This window comes from Onychomys torridus, chromosome 1, assembly GCF_903995425.1.
Source record: "Onychomys torridus chromosome 1, mOncTor1.1, whole genome shotgun sequence".
In the NCBI taxonomy this organism is placed as follows: Eukaryota; Metazoa; Chordata; class Mammalia; order Rodentia; family Cricetidae; genus Onychomys; species Onychomys torridus.
Genome location: NC_050443.1, coordinates 104750242 through 104764620, shown reverse-complemented (window position 1 = coordinate 104764620; position 14379 = coordinate 104750242). Strand labels below are relative to the sequence as shown.

The window sequence follows — 14379 nt, the reverse complement described above, 5'->3', positions numbered from 1 at the left end:
CCCCGGGACTTCTCCCTTTCTGTGTAAGGTGTGTGTGAAGGACTGACACAAAGCAAGCGATAGTGTTACTTGTATCTCATTGGGTCACGTGATGAAAAGTTCTGGTAATTTTAATTACTACATGGGTGATCATCAGCTTGTGGATCCCTCAAATTCTGCTTTGCTTTGGGTTTGAAGCTTCTCAGAAAGCCTTGGTGCAAACTCCCCAGCAACCCCATGTCAGTATCTTACTAGATGCCTGCCTGGACACTGAATTCTGCAGAGGTTTGCCATGCTCAGATTGGTCAGTCAGGTCTTCTATACCTACCTCTTGGAGGTTATGGGGAAGGAAGATGGGCTGAGCTGGGGATGGGAGGGGGGTCAGGGGTAGGGAGTGTGTTAAGGCCAGTTTGACTAGAGAAACCACCTGGTCACACTGGAAGGAACAGTCGTGTCCTCTGATACAGCCTGGTGAGGACTGGATGGCGGGCCAGGGACTAGGGCAACTGGGAATCTATAAGAATTAGACTACCAGCTGGTAGCAAGAACGACTTCCCGATTTCTTGGCCCCAGAGGATAGGGCATGAGAGTTGGGGACCATGTACAATGAAGTAATTACAAACATTACTTTATTGACTCTAAAAGCAAAACACCAACCCCAAAACAACCTTAGAGAACAAGAAACTGAGTACTGTGCCAACAACTTAGCTCTCTTCAGAAGCTGCTTCAGGGCCACGGGCTGTCTGTCTGTCTAACAGGGCAAGGTCCATCTTGGGTGTGGAGCTCAGCTGCTCTCACCATCACTGCTGATGATGCCCCGCATATGGGACCAGTCTGGAGGTGCTTGGCGTGGTCGCTCCCCTTCTGAGTCCAGGGTTCGGCGATAAAGCTCCCCTGGGGGGATTCCTTCCCCTGAAGGGTTCCAGGCATTACTTCTTCGTGATCTGCCTGGGAGGTAGGGAAAGAAAATTAGTTATCTGACCCCGGCCTCTTCCTTTTCGTGAAGAGGAAATTTCTTACCTGAACTGCTGATGATATTGGCAACATCCAAGGAAGCCACCTCAGCTGCCTCTTCTCGCTGCTCCTTCAGGGCCCGACACTTCTCCAAGGAAGGACTGCCTGGAGAGAAGTGGCTGGTGAGCCTCTCTTCCCCAGTGCCCAGGCCCTCCAGCAGCCCTCAGGCACACCGGTCTCACCCTTCATGCCCAGCGCCTCCAGCTCAGCCCTGAGGACACTCAGGCGCTCCTTGTGGGAGCGACAGGAGCCCAGCAGCTTCTTGTAGTTTCGATGGGCACCACAAGCCCGAATATAACGCTTTAGTCTCACCACAGCTGGATGGTCCTCTGCACGACGAGACCCAGCCTAAGAAGGAATGTGCAGCCAAAGGTCCAGCCTCTTCACCAGGAGGCCACCCACCTGGTGTGCCCTCTCACCTTCCGGCTGGTGGGCTCTGGACTGGAATCTGATGAGGAAGAGGAACTTCGTGCCTTGCCTTTCTTGGAGCTCTTCTTGGAAGAGCGCTGCTTCCCCTCCTTGGTGCTCTCTCCTGCCTGGGCGTCACTCTCCCCACTAATGCTGTCTGGTGTGCCTGCCTTGGCAGTTCCTTGAGCAGTGGCTAGCTCCTGGATGCTGGCACTCTGCCTCCCCCCAATCGCAGTCTGGGTCCTGCCCTTGCTCCTTTTCCTCGGGGAGCCCCCTTCCCCACCACTGCTGCCCCCGCTGCTGTCCCCCGAGCCTCCCGTTGGCCGCCCAGCCCGGCTTTTCTGCTTGTAGCTCACGCTCTGCCCGTTGCTGCCCCTCGGTCTGGGTTCCCAGCGCTCCCTCTTCTTGGCTAGGGTCTCCTCGTCGCTGTCTTCAGCACCCGTGCTTCCTCTCCCCTGCACAGCCTCTTCCTCGACGCTTCCACTTTCTCCCCTGACCTGCTTCTTCCTGGCTGCGGCCCTGCTCGGTGCCTGCTTGTTCTTGGCCCCAGCTTGCTTTTTAGCCCTGCCCTTCTGTGCTTTTTTCACAGCATCCTCTTCCTCAGTGTCCTCTCCCTTCCAGACCTTACTTGCTCTGACAGGACCCTCCCCTTCCTCCTCACTGCTCTCCTCTAATCCCATCTTGGCAACCAGGTCTGTTTGCTGCTCTTCATCTGTGCTCTCAACTGCTTGCTTTGAGGCTCTCCTGGAACATGACTTCTTGGTTGTGCTGTTCTTTGTTGGGGGTCCTGAGCGGTCTGGACTGGATGGTGTAGAGCTGGAGTCTGGAACATGGGGACGGGGCTGGGATAGGTCCTCCTGTTCCTGACATTTAGGATAGGGTACTTCCAGCTCTGCTCTAGTTAAGAGTGAAGGAAAGCAGGAAGCAGCCGAGCTCCACCTGGTTCCTGACTCAGTGCTTGCCCCCAATCGACAATGCAATCCATGCACATTGCCTTTGGAATAAACCAATGACGCAGATAAGAGGGAGAAGGCACTAACCTGACTCTGAACTGAAGCGGGACCTTTTTCTCTCTGGGTCACTGCAGGGAGCAGGAGACCTCTTCACTTTGGTAAAGTCTAGCTTTCCTTCCCCAGTACCAGCATCCGCCTGTGGGTGCAGCATGAGGACAAACCGAACCAAGGTTGTATCCTGTCCCAACCCCTCAGCAACAAACCCTGGCTCTCCTGGCCCAGGCACACGCCCACACCTGCATCTTCAGCAGCTCTTCCTCTACCAGCCACTTCAACGCCTGCTCCTCCTCAGGTTCAAGGTGGTCCCGGCCCACGTGGTTCAAAGAATTTAAGTCGCACAATGGAGTGCGTAACCGTGCTACGAAGACACGTGCCAAGACCAGAGTCCCAGGCCAATCCCTGCGCTTTCCAACCCAGACTCTAGTACCCTATGCACCTGAGGCCAGGGCAACCTCGGAAAAGCTGCGCGTGAACCCCAACATCTCACCTCCCGGCGCCATTTTGCGCCACCGGGGATTGGTGGCTCCCGCCTTTTTTTCTTCCGGGCCACGTTCAGGGCGCACGCGCAGTGAGGCGGCCCTGGGCGGGGCGGGGCCGTCGGGCCCCCGACTCGGAGCCCTGGACAGCGATCTCTGCCCGCCCTTGCTTCCCCCGAGCAGTTGGCGGGTCTAAGGTTTCCGCTCTCCCTTAGAACTGCTTATTAAAAGTCTCGGGAGAAGCCGATTCGCCACTGGAGATCTCTAGGTGTAACGTAATCGACTCTCCACACTGCTCGGTAGTCAGGATCACCAAGTTAGGTCTCCGTTGTTTCGAAAGGCAGACGGGGAAGGGTATCCTCGCCAACACACTGAATTTCTGGTTCTTTTAAGACTCCAAATAAGTTTAGAATCAGTAACTGCGCCCTTCAGCGTCCGGCTCCTCTGTGACCTCAGCGAACTGCGAAGCCACTGGGAGCCGCGTTCCGTGCAGGTCTCCCCCTGACGGCGGGCGGTGGCAGACGCTCCCTGCGCGCGGAGCACGCCGGGAGTTGTAGTCCTCTTCGTACGGCGTTGCCAAGTCTCCGGAAGTGGAAGTGGAAGTATAGGAGGCCGGGCCGACTTGGCTCTGGGTAGCGGGACTCTACTCTGGGGCGATATTCCCAGGCGGGTCATGAACGGACCAGCGGACGGCGAAGTGGACTACAAAAAGAAATACAGGAATCTGAAGCGGAAGCTCAAGTTCCTCATTTACGTGAGTGCTGGTGTGGGGAAGTTGTGCAGTGTGGGCCTAGAGCTGAGAGCACCTCAGTTTACCCGTGTGGTAAAGCGGGTAGGCAGGGAGCGATGTCTCCGGGTTCTGGCCCTTTACGGATTGCCCTTAGCTCAGCACCGCCCCCGTCCGATACAGGAGCACGAGTGCTTTCAGGAGGAGCTCAGGAAGGCGCAGAGGAAATTGCTGAAGGTGTCCCGGGACAAGAGGTAAGGTTTGTTGAGGGACACCTGGGGAACCCTCGTTCTCTCTCCATCCTGCACTCCGAGGAGGATCCAGTGGGCCTTCTAGGAGGAACTGGATAGCCATCTAGCCAGAGGACATTGCTAAAACGAGAATAATCGTTGTCTTTCCCGCCCCTCCCAGTTTCCTTCTAGATCGACTTCTGCAGTATGAGAACGTGGATGAAGATTCTTCCGGTGAGCAAAGTCACGAACGTTTGCAGGAAGACATGAGACACTGGCACCTTAGACAATTGTTCCTGGGTCCATCCATCCTCCTGGGATGTGGGAGCTGGTGCAGCCCCTCCGATAGTTCTTAGGCCTTGTTGCTTGCCTCCACCGGCCCGCCCCTGCCTGCTTGTCTGCCTGCCTTCCTTTCTCTCTCTCTCTCTCTCTCCCCCATTACTTCCCCCTTTTTTTCCTTTCTTTTCTCTGTGTAGCCCTGGATTTCCTGGAACTCACTCTGTAGACCAGGCTGGCCTCGAACCCAGAAATCCACCTGCCTCTGCCTCCCAAGTACTGGGATCAAAGGCACAGGCCACCATGCCCAGAGAGTCTTAAGTATTTATTTATCCACTGTGTCCCAGGCACTGTGCTTGGCACAGGCTGGCAAAATGGAGGAAGCCCCTGGCCTCTTGTCATTTATATCCCTGTAACATGTAATAAGTGGAAAAATAAACTAGAAAGGCGTACTACCCCATGCCTGTAATCCCAGCACTCAAGAGGCAGAAGCATAAGGTCCATGAGTGAGACCTGGTCTTTAAAAACAAACCTACAAGCCGGTCGGAGGTGGTGCATACCTTTAATCCCAGCACTTGGGAGGCAGAGCCAGACGGATCTCTGCGAGTTCAAGGCCAGGCTAATCTGCAGAGTGAGATCCAGGACAGGCACCAAAAACTACACAGAGTAACCCTGTCTGGAAAAACAAAAACAAAGACAAACAAACCTACAGAGGAGGAAGAAGACACTCCTGGAGCTGTTCTCTAAGCCCAGACACTTGCCATGGCCTGGGCGTGTCTGCACAAACACACTAGCAGTAATGACAGTAAAAGCACTTGTATGTTTTTAAAGAAACAAACTAGAAGTTTAAGTGATATTGAGAGTTTGATGAAAATTTAAACAGGATTAAGTGTAGTAATTATAGTATAGCAGGAGTTGATAAATTTCCTTTGCAAAGGGTCAATACTTTTAGTTTTGTAAAATATTATCTTTGAAGCAAACTGCATTGCTCATGGTAAACAGCCATAGCCAGCCTATTAATAAACAAGATGGCTGTTTTATTAGAACATTATTGTGAACGTAACATTTTGAATTTTATATAGTTTCATAACCTTTATTTTTTTCACATTACTTTGGAATGTGTTCATTTGTACCTAGTTGGTCCCAAACTCACAGTTCTTCCCCCTCAGCCTCTCCAATGCTGGGGTTCCATGCTTGTACCACCACACATAGCACCACCACCACCCCTGCAGCTTCCTTTGTTTTCTTAAAAGACATTTATTTTTATGGGTATGGGTGTTTTGCCTGCATGTATGGCTGTGTACCATGTACATGCAGTGCCTCTGGAGGCCAGAAGAGGGCATTGGATCTCTTAAAAGGAGTTATAAATGGTTGTGGTTGATGAGGGGAGTACTTGAAAGAGAAGCTAATGCTCTTAACTACTGAGCCTTTCCTCCAGTCCCTCACCCAGCATCTTCTGAGATGGGGTATTGAGCAAAGGCACTTGCTACTGAACCTGACTACTTGAGTCAATCCCCAGGACCCACACTGTAGGAGAGAATGGCTTCCTTAGGCTGTTCTCTGCCTGCACGGGCCATGTACATACGAATAAGTAAGTATAATTTAAAAAAAAAAAAAAAAAAAAGATAAATGATTTCCAACCTGGTTACATAATGAGACCATGTTTCAAAAATGGGGAGTGTGTGTGTGTGTGGTGGGGGGTGGGGGGGGTGTTGAAAAGCAAGAGGTGGTAGGTAGCACAGGCCTTTAATCCCAGTTCACCGTGGGAGGTAGAGAAAGGAGGACCAGAAGTTCAAGGCCAGCCTCAGCTACATGATAACCATCTCTAAATAAGTAAAAGTAAAAAGCTACAAATTCAAAAGCTGCCTGGGCATGGTGCCCTATGCCTATAACCCCAGTACTGTGAGGATGAGGCAGGAGGATAGCTCCAAGTTCCAAGCCAGCTTGAGCTGCAAAGTAAGACTCTGTCTCAAAAAAACAAATGAAAGCCAGTTGGGCATAGTGGAACATGCCTGTATTTTTGCATTTAGGAGGCTGAAGCAGGAGAACCACCAATTTAGAAGCCAGTCTAGTCTACGTATTGAGTTCCAGACCAACTGGGATTACAGAGATCCTGACTAAAAATAACCAACCAAGAGTTAAAGTCATTCTAGCTTGTAACTCACACAGAAGCATGTAGTGTCTGGATTGTGTAGGAATAAGGAGAAGCCATTTTCTAAGGGTTTTTAGGATCTGAGGCAGCAGTTGGCCTGGGAGGAAGGAGCTGGGCTTTCCAGGTGGACATGTGATGAGACAGCTCCAGGTCGGTGTGCACAAAGGGCACAAGCACAGCTCACTATTTTTCCAACTTAAGGTTTTGTTTTTTCTCCCAAGACAGGGTTTCTCTGTGTAACAGTCCTGGCTGTCCTAGAACTCACTCTGTAGCCCAGGCTGGTTACACCTGCCTCTGCCTCCTGAGTGCTAGGATTAAAGGCGTGTGCCACCAGTGCCCAGCCCAGCTTCAATATATTTAACAAGTAACTTGAAATTGCAACCATAGAGCTAAAGAGATGGCTCTGCAGTTCAGAGCACCTGCTGCTCTTGGAAAGGACCTAGGTTCAGTTCCTAGCACCCACGTGGCAGCTCACAGCTGCCTCGCTCTATTCCAGGGGGTTGAATGCCTTCTTTTGACTCTCTCAGGCTTAGGCATGAACATGGTGCACACACATACACTCAAATATCAAACAAGGACTTGAGTAATACAGTGATTGTTAAGTGAAAGGCAAGCCTTCTAGGAAGAACACTGAGCTAGGAAACAGATCTCCTTTTGGAAGAATGAGGGCCTGCTGCTGTGAAGAGTACTCTTGGAGGCCATGATTGCAGTTCTGAGGTAAAGCAATTAGCCAGAGTGCAGGAGGCCCTGGGCAAGTCCTTCCTTAGTCTTCCTTAAGGTGGACTGAAGACATGTAGGAAACACTGCTAAAGCCTGTGGACACTTAACTATATTGGGTTGACAGTAGCTGGTGGACAGTGCTGAGACGGCTGAGCAGGTGATTTTGACATGTTGGTGGCCTGAACTTGTGGCAGTTGTGATCTGGAGGAGAGGAGGAAAATAGAGTTTTCAGGTGTGTTTTAGTGGGTCCCTGGATGAGGAAAATGGAGCAGAAGCTGAAAGTCACTTAGAGGCACATTAGCGAGTGCCTAAGATAGTCAAAGAACCACAGACCTGAGCTCAGGTGCTACACATACCTTGTGAGCTTGGTGAGGCCACCTGGAAAGCAGATGTGATGTGCATCCCTTCCCCTTTCTGTGCTTAAAAAGACCAGGAGCACGTATAGGAGCCTGGCATATGGCATGTGTTGGCACGTGTGGACATCGGCACCTAAGTAGGAAGTAGGTGTGAGAACCGAAGGACTCCCCAGAATCACATGCTTGCATGTGTGCCAACTGGGAAGGCTCCTTCCCTAGCCCCCTTCTGGAGTGTTGAGCTTTCAGCCCTCTGAGGTAGACTGGGAGACTCTACAGCCCACTGACCAGCCCTCCCCACAGATTCAGATGCCACTGCATCTTCAGACAACAGTGAGACAGAGGGGACGCCCAAGCTGTCTGACACACCAGCCCCCAAGAGGTAAGCAGGAGCCATCATTTCCCAGGGGGAGTGGAAGATCTGGGCTTTGCAGCTGCCTCTGACCCTTCTCCCTACCCCTTCTCTAGGAAGAGAAGCCCTCCAATGGGGGGTACCCCATCCCCTTCCAGCCTCTCCTTGCCTCCTTCAACAGGATTTCCCCTGCAGACCTCTGGAGCTCCCTCCCCATATCTGAGCTCGGTGAGTTGGGATCAAGACCAGGAAGTAGTGCGCTACCATGCCTGGGAATACAGTGGGCATCATTTGGGCAAAGGGGCTAGGTCTCAGAGCGAGGCTTCCCAACTCAGAATGTGTCCACATGTGGCAGCAAGTGACCTTTGGAGGGTGTGAGTCAGGCTGCCTCCTTCTCCTGTGTGGGACTAGGGGCAGACCCAGGACACAGTCCTGCTGCTGTCCCGTTCTCAGGAGCCCTGGGAGCCACACTCATCAGCATCTCTTTTGTTTTCCATTCTCCTGTGTACATTTCTTCCCTTCACCCCTCGCCTTTACCTACTCCATTTCCCATCTCCATCTTCCTACTCCCACCTGCAGCTGGCTTCTCCCCCTTACCCCCCATTCCCTTCTGACTACCTGGCCCTGCAGCTGCCTGAGCCCAGCCCCCTGAGGCCCAAGCTGGAGAAACGGCCCCGCCTACCCCGGAAACTCAAGGTACCCTGATGTGGGGACTATAGGGAGGGGCCCCAAAGGCAGGACATCCATCTAAAGGAAGCTTGAGGCCTGCACAGACTGTGGGTGTTTTGTTCTGTTTGAGTAAGGCCTCTCTAGCACAAGCTCATGGGATGACCTCGGACCCTTGGTTCTCCTGCCTCCACTCTCCCAAGTGCTAGGCTTGCAGGCACACCGCATCTGCTTTACATAGTGCTGATGGTCGAGGCCAATGCTTCATGCGTGTTAGGCAAGTGCCCTACCAGCTGGGCTACATCCCCAGCCTGATACCACATTGAAAGGGTTGGTTTGAAATGCTCAGACTCAGCCCAAGGCTGGGCACGGAAGGTCAGAGCAGAGGAGGCCTAGTCCTGGCTTACTGGCAGTGGCAGAATCAGTCTTGGAAGAATTCCCAAGTTAGGCTGCTTGAGGTCAGGCCTCACAACCTGGCTCCACCACCAGCAGAGTGGCTGGAGTGAAGCATGTTTGTACAGGTCGTGGGTAGTACTGGGGCTGTAACTGTGGAGTAGAGTCAAGGCTCCCCCAGTTCAGAATAGTGCGACTTTGAGAAAGTATCCTAGACCTCAAGTGATCAAACCAGGTAAAATCAACAAGTGCTCATGGAGCACCTCCTGTGTTGAGAACCTATCTGGAGTGCTGCAGCTCGTAGCAAACAGGGAGCTAAACCCTTATACAGAGCTCCTGTTCTAGCAAGATTGGCAGAGGTAAATCAGCTGCATCAGCCCTAGTCGAGAAAATGAAGAGAGTGATGGAACTTTTTTTGTTGGGTTTTGTTGTTGTTGTTTGTTTGTTTGTTTATAGACAGGTTTTCTCTATGTAGCTTTGGAGCCTGTCCTAGAACTTGCTCTGTAGACCAGGCTGGCCTTGAACTCACAGAGATCTGCCTGGCAAAAGTAATGGAATTTTTTGAGGTGGATAATGTAGGGTGCTATTGACTGGATACAGGAAGCAAGCCATGAGGTGTTTAGGAAAGAGTTTCAGTCTAGTAGCATGCTTGTTGAAAGACAAGGAGAAACAGAGAATGCTGACACATGCCCCTTACCCAGTCACTGAGGGAAGCACACAGGGCTTTAAGGTACAAGAGACTAGGGCTTCTACAGGACTGGAGTGAGATCCACTTGGGCAAGGTGAGCAGGGCAGGGTCTGGGTAGAGGGGCTGGAGGAGTCAGGATGGTGGGAAGGAAGTGACTACAGGAACCCAGTAGAGAGCCCCATGGATCCATGTCTAAGACCAGCTGCAGCATTTCCTCAGAGACCCAGTTTGGCTGTGAGAGGGAGGAGGGAACCCAGAAGGATTCCAGGCCTGTTCCCTGAGCTGTGAAGAAGTAGATTGGCAGTTGTTTTGAGATGAGGATGATGGGAGAAGCTGATTTTTAGAAGAGAGATGAGAAGTGGCCTTGGACTTGTTAAGAGGGCATCTGGAAGTGCTGACTAGACAGTGGCCTGTGTGAGCCGAGGCTTCGTAGGGCTGCATGGCTGGAAGAAGGCTGAACATGAAGCCCCAGGAGTGATGAGATGTGAGTCAAGGATGACAGAAGATGGAAGACCATCAGCTGGGAAGCAGGGTTGAGTAGGGAGCAACAGGCTGACAGCTCTGGGCACTCTGACACCACAGGCAGAGGCAGCGATTGTATTTAGAGGCAGATGACTCTGAGTCTGAGGCTATCCTGGTCTACATAGTGAATTCTAGGCCAGCCAGGGCTATATCCTCAACGAAAGAGGGCATAGGGAGGGAGAGAGGAAAAAGTAAATAAATGAAAGGGTGAATGAATGAATGAATTCCAGGGATTAGAAAAATGACCCAGTGGTTAAGATTGTTTGCTGCTCTTCCAGGGGACCCAAGTTCAGTAGCTCACACCAAACAGCTCATGGCCTCCTGTACTCCAGCTCCTGGGGATTAATTATGAACTCCGGCGACTAGGCATGTGGCTCAGTAGTAGTTCTTGCCTGGCATTTTCAAGGCCCTAAGTTTGATCCCTAGCACTAGGGGAAGCAGTGGAACAATAATACACACTGGTCTTTCCTGGGAGAGTTTGCTTCTAGCCTTCAGGACAGGTCAGAAGTTTGGCATGTTTAGACATGGTGGCTGGGTTAGTAGGGAAAGACTAGAGTCAACTACTTTAGGTAGGCATGGGGAGGGTCAGGGAGGGGCTAATGCTGGAGCACAGGGTCCGTAAGATCAGGCTGGTCCCAGCTGAAGTGGCAGTGGGAGGGGAAGAGGGACATGGGGGAGGTAAGCTGCAGTATGTCAGGAATGGCAGGTGGCACCCACCACTGAAGGGCCTGAGTCCAGGTGTCCTCGGTGGGAAATCCAGGAGGTGGCAAGCGTGAACAGAGGTGAGAACTGAAGGCCAAGGCAACACAAATGCTGGGCTGGAGTCCCAGCTCTTTCCCATACTCACCATGTGACCTTGGGCATGTCACTGAACTCTGTCTCAGTCATGGAGGGCATGAAAATGAGTGAGTGGTGGAGAACACCACCTAGCCAGTGCCTGGGCCCTGGCAGCTCATAGAGCCACATTGGCTGGTTTTGGTCAGGCTGAGGAAATCCTGGTTAGGGTAGTTCCTAGTGAGCAGGGGGAGCCAGCAGAGGCCTGGTCCTCATGGAGCTGCCCTCCTTAGTCATGTCTGTATGCATCTGCTTCTCCACGCACATGGGAGTTGTCTCGGGTACTTTTCTGTTGCCGTGACCAAGGCCACTTCTGGTGTTTATTTGGAGCTGATGGTGTGAGAGGGTCAGCGTCCATGAGGCAGAGGTGGGAGAATGAGGACTTCTGAGCTGAGAACAGTGAGAGCTCACTCCAGTGACACACCTCCTCCAACAAGGCCAACTTCTTAAATCTCTGTCTGGACCAGCTGGGGACCAAGTATTCAAACATAAGAGCCTATGGGGGTGGGCATTCTCATTCAGACACCACAGGGGCCCTGGTTCTTCCCAGAGCTGGACCTCCTGTCTGCCATCCATGTTTCCTGAGGCTTTGCCTACCCTCACACCCTCACATCACCACACAAGCAGAGAGAGGTAAGGGTAGGACTCCCTGAGAAGCAGTGAGCGGGGTTGGGGATTTAGCTCAGTGGTAGAGTGCTTGCCTAGCAAGCGCAAGGCCCTGGGTTCGGTCCTCAGCTCTGGCAAAAAAAAAGAAGCAGAGAGCAGGCCACGGGGCCGGGTATAGAAGCGACCAGCAGGCCATGGTGGAGACCACACAGATGTTGTTTGCTGCCCCAGTCCCGGGGCACCATGAGTGCTGCCCAGTGAGGACTAGCATTCAATTCCTTTAACTTCCATTTCCACTTGTCAGTTCTTCTTCTGGTATGTGGCCCCACCTCTTTTCCAGAATAGTCCTATAAAGTAGAGATAATTGATAAAAGTTACCTGGGCCATAGTAGGTGTTCAGTTTGTGCCCATGGCCCATGAGCTCTTGTGGTTCCCAGAGAGCTGTCTGAGGAAGGATGTGAGGACCTGGCAGAGAAGAGGTGTGTGTCAGCTCAGAGGACAAAGCATGACCTTGACACCTGGAGCGGGGCCAGCCTGTTAGGCACATTGCACTGACCATCCTGAGGGCAGCCGGGCCCAGCCCCTCAGGCAGAGGAGTGGTATGTTCAGGTTTGTGTTCTAGAGTGACCCCTCTGGCCGCAGTGTGGAGGAGGAGCTGGAGCTGGGAGAGGCTGAAGGCAGGGAGTCCATTTAGGAGGCTGGTACCTAGACCAGGTGAGCCGAGAGGAGGGCCTATCCCAGGCTGGTGGCTGCTGGGGTCCCAAGGAGGGGCTCACCCACGATGCCATAGAAGCTGGGGACCAAAGCTACTGTTTATTCTTCTGGCTCAGATAGCCTGTGATGCCCATCACGAACTAGTGAATCCCATAGGAGGAGGAGGGAGAGCTGACCAGTGGTGGCAGGTGATACCCAAGGTGCCCAAAGGCAAGAGGAAGGTACTCTGAGCTAGTCCTAAATGTGGCTTTAACTGCTGGCACAGAGCAACCAGGGTGCCTTGCTAGCGAGGGAAGAGCCCAACTTTTCTGTCAGGTTCCCTGTCAGCCTCCTCACCCATCCCCATCACGCCCTCCATCACTGCCCCTCCCCCCAGGCACTCCATGGCTTGAGACTGAGGGGCTGCGGTGGGCTCCCCCTCCTTGAACTGCCTTCAGTGGCAGTCGTGCCGCTGTCTAGTGCCAGTGTGTCTGACAAGCCCTCCTTGTGTTTCTCCCCCACTGCAGATGGCTGTAGGACCCCCTGACTGCCCTGTCGGTGGGCCACTGGCCTTCCCTGCCAGGGGTTCTGGGGCCAGTGTTGGGGCAGCCCTGACCCCCCTGCCTCCTCCCAAGATGCCCCCCCACACGATCCTGAGCACCGTCCCTCAGCAGATGTTCAGCGATACAGGCAGTGGGGATGATGCCCTGGACGGAGACGATGACCTGGTAATCGACATCCCAGAGTAGCCACCCAGTGCTCCCAGCCAAGCCTGCACAGTGCTCCTCCCATGCCAGTACACTCGAGCCCACTTCTTCAAGAGATGTTTATTGATGCCCAGTTGCCATGCTTCGGCCACTGACACAATCAGAAAAGGCGTAAACATGCACAAATGTCCCCGAGGAAGGTGGCAGGGGCCTGCCCTCACATCCCAGCCCCATCCAGGGGACAGTTATTTAAATGAGTGGCCAAGAGGATCTGCCACACCTTATGGAGGCAGACACCCTGTGGAGGCCACTCCTTTAGAAGAGCAGCTGAGCAGGGCTGGGGCTTTGTAACAAAGGCTCTGTATTAAAGGGTTGGCTCTTTCTTTGTCCTTTTCCTCTTTTGGAACTGTCCTCTTCTAATCTCCCCTAATCCGACCTCCTCCCTGTGGAGCAGGGGGCCGCCCGCCCGGGCAGCCTGGAGAGGCCAAGAGAGGAGTAGCAGGGTGGGGTAGGACACTGGCAGGAGACTCCCACATGGTCCTGTGCATGGGGTGGTTGCATATTTGCAGGTAACAGCAAGTCAGGCAGGAGAAAGTTTGCATATGTGAATATAGCTCTCCACAGTCCCTCACAGGAAGACAGACCCACGGTCACAGACTCACAAAAATAAGACAGGTAGTGTGGGGCAGGGGGCATCCCACCCCGTGTAAACGTGCAACACACTCGTGCGAAGGTTGGGTACTGGACCCGGCCCAAAGGGCCTGTGCTGGACAGCTGCTATCTACTCAGGCCAGGGGGAAAGCCCCGGGCAGCTCGCTGGTCAGGGTGTGCCAGCGCTCCAGGGCTGTGTCCGGCTGATGGAGACAGTCACTCCAGTGCTTCTGCGCCTCTCCCCGGGCTCCTGGCCCCAGAGACACACCACCTGAAGAACAGCCAAGTCGGGCAGAGCCAATCAGTGCCCATTCTCCTGCCTCACTTCCCTCCAGCACCTGGTAGGCCCTTCCACTCACCTATGAAGTCATTGGATTTGCCAATGTCGTAGTCCCAGACTGTGACTTCCAGGGTCTTGGTTGCCAGAGTGGAGAGTTCCATCTCATAGAAGAATTCCTGAGAACAAGGCAGGTGTGCTTTGTCAGGCCTTCTAACCACATGGCTGTCCCCAGCCCATCTTTATTTCTGCTCCCTGTCGTGTTTACCTCATTAAATTCTGGGTTTAATGTCTTCTTCTTCACACATGTTTTATGCTTGGATTTCTTATCCACATCTGGTCTCAAGTACCTGTGGAGGGAGGGGAGCAGTGAAGTTAGGGACAGGCTAAGCCCGAGCAATTAGGCTGGGGTCAGGCTTGAGTTAGGGCTCACGTCTTCACATAAGGGTCAGAGTAGCCGTTAACATCCATGGCAGCCAGGTGCGCACAGCGAACGATGCCCACCAGCAGCCCGTGCCGTCTAGAACTGTAGCTGAGGCTCAGCAGGATGCGCCCACGCTCCTCCAGCAGCCCAGGTCCCTGCTCTGCCTGCTCTAGCTGCCAGAAAAGAATGCAGGGGTCAGAGGTCGGTCTAGGGTCCTC

General features: G+C 53.1%; 3 protein-coding genes across 5 annotated transcripts in view; 1 reads left to right on the top strand and 2 right to left on the bottom strand.

Annotated features, from left to right (window-relative positions):
• Nucleotides 1–591: 591 nt before the first annotated feature.
• Hirip3 (HIRA interacting protein 3) lies at nt 592–3388 on the bottom strand. The gene is given in 9 exon segments (XM_036192478.1): nt 592–927; nt 1000–1098; nt 1176–1341; nt 1413–2224; nt 2442–2550; nt 2651–2737; nt 2739–2772; nt 2851–2875; nt 2878–3388. Coding segments are annotated over 9 exon segments (1533 nt in total). The 5' UTR covers nt 2915–3388; the 3' UTR covers nt 592–763.
• Nucleotides 2974–14040, top strand: Ino80e (INO80 complex subunit E). Of its 3 annotated transcripts, none has more exons than XM_036192462.1 (7): nt 2974–3644; nt 3801–3871; nt 4029–4081; nt 7652–7730; nt 7817–7928; nt 8331–8396; nt 12630–14040. In XM_036192462.1, exons 1-7 carry the CDS (start codon nt 3564–3566, stop codon nt 12849–12851), a joined length of 684 nt encoding a protein of 227 aa, XP_036048355.1. In that variant the 5' UTR covers nt 2974–3563; the 3' UTR covers nt 12852–14040. The 3 variants fall into 3 exon arrangements, with proteins under 3 accessions (XP_036048355.1, XP_036048361.1, XP_036048350.1); XM_036192457.1 differs by having other exon boundaries at nt 2978–3644; nt 8280–8396; XM_036192468.1 differs by lacking the exon at nt 8331–8396 and having other exon boundaries at nt 2975–3644.
• The window catches only part of Doc2a (double C2 domain alpha), a 9950-nt gene continuing 8485 nt past the window's right edge, over nt 12915–14379 (bottom strand). The window contains exons 5-8 of the mRNA XM_036177485.1: nt 14171–14368; nt 14006–14087; nt 13820–13916; nt 12915–13731 (exon numbers count right to left, since the gene is read on the bottom strand). Coding sequence (XP_036033378.1) covers nt 13595–13731; nt 13820–13916; nt 14006–14087; nt 14171–14368 — 514 coding nt within the window. The 3' untranslated portion in view covers nt 12915–13594. The remainder of the gene's footprint in view (nt 13732–13819; nt 13917–14005; nt 14088–14170; nt 14369–14379) is intronic.

Bases quoted from the DNA above. Each gene is read 5' to 3' on its own strand.
- Ino80e (XM_036192457.1), top strand. From the start codon at position 3,564: ATGAACGGACCAGCGGACGGCGAAGTGGACTACAAAAAGAAATACAGG. The intron at 3,872-4,028 runs GTAAGGTTTGTT...CGCCCCTCCCAG, and splicing joins AAGGTGTCCCGGGACAAGAG to TTTCCTTCTAGATCGACTTC. The intron at 7,929-8,279 runs GTGAGTTGGGAT...TCCCACCTGCAG, and splicing joins CCTCCCCATATCTGAGCTCG to CTGGCTTCTCCCCCTTACCC.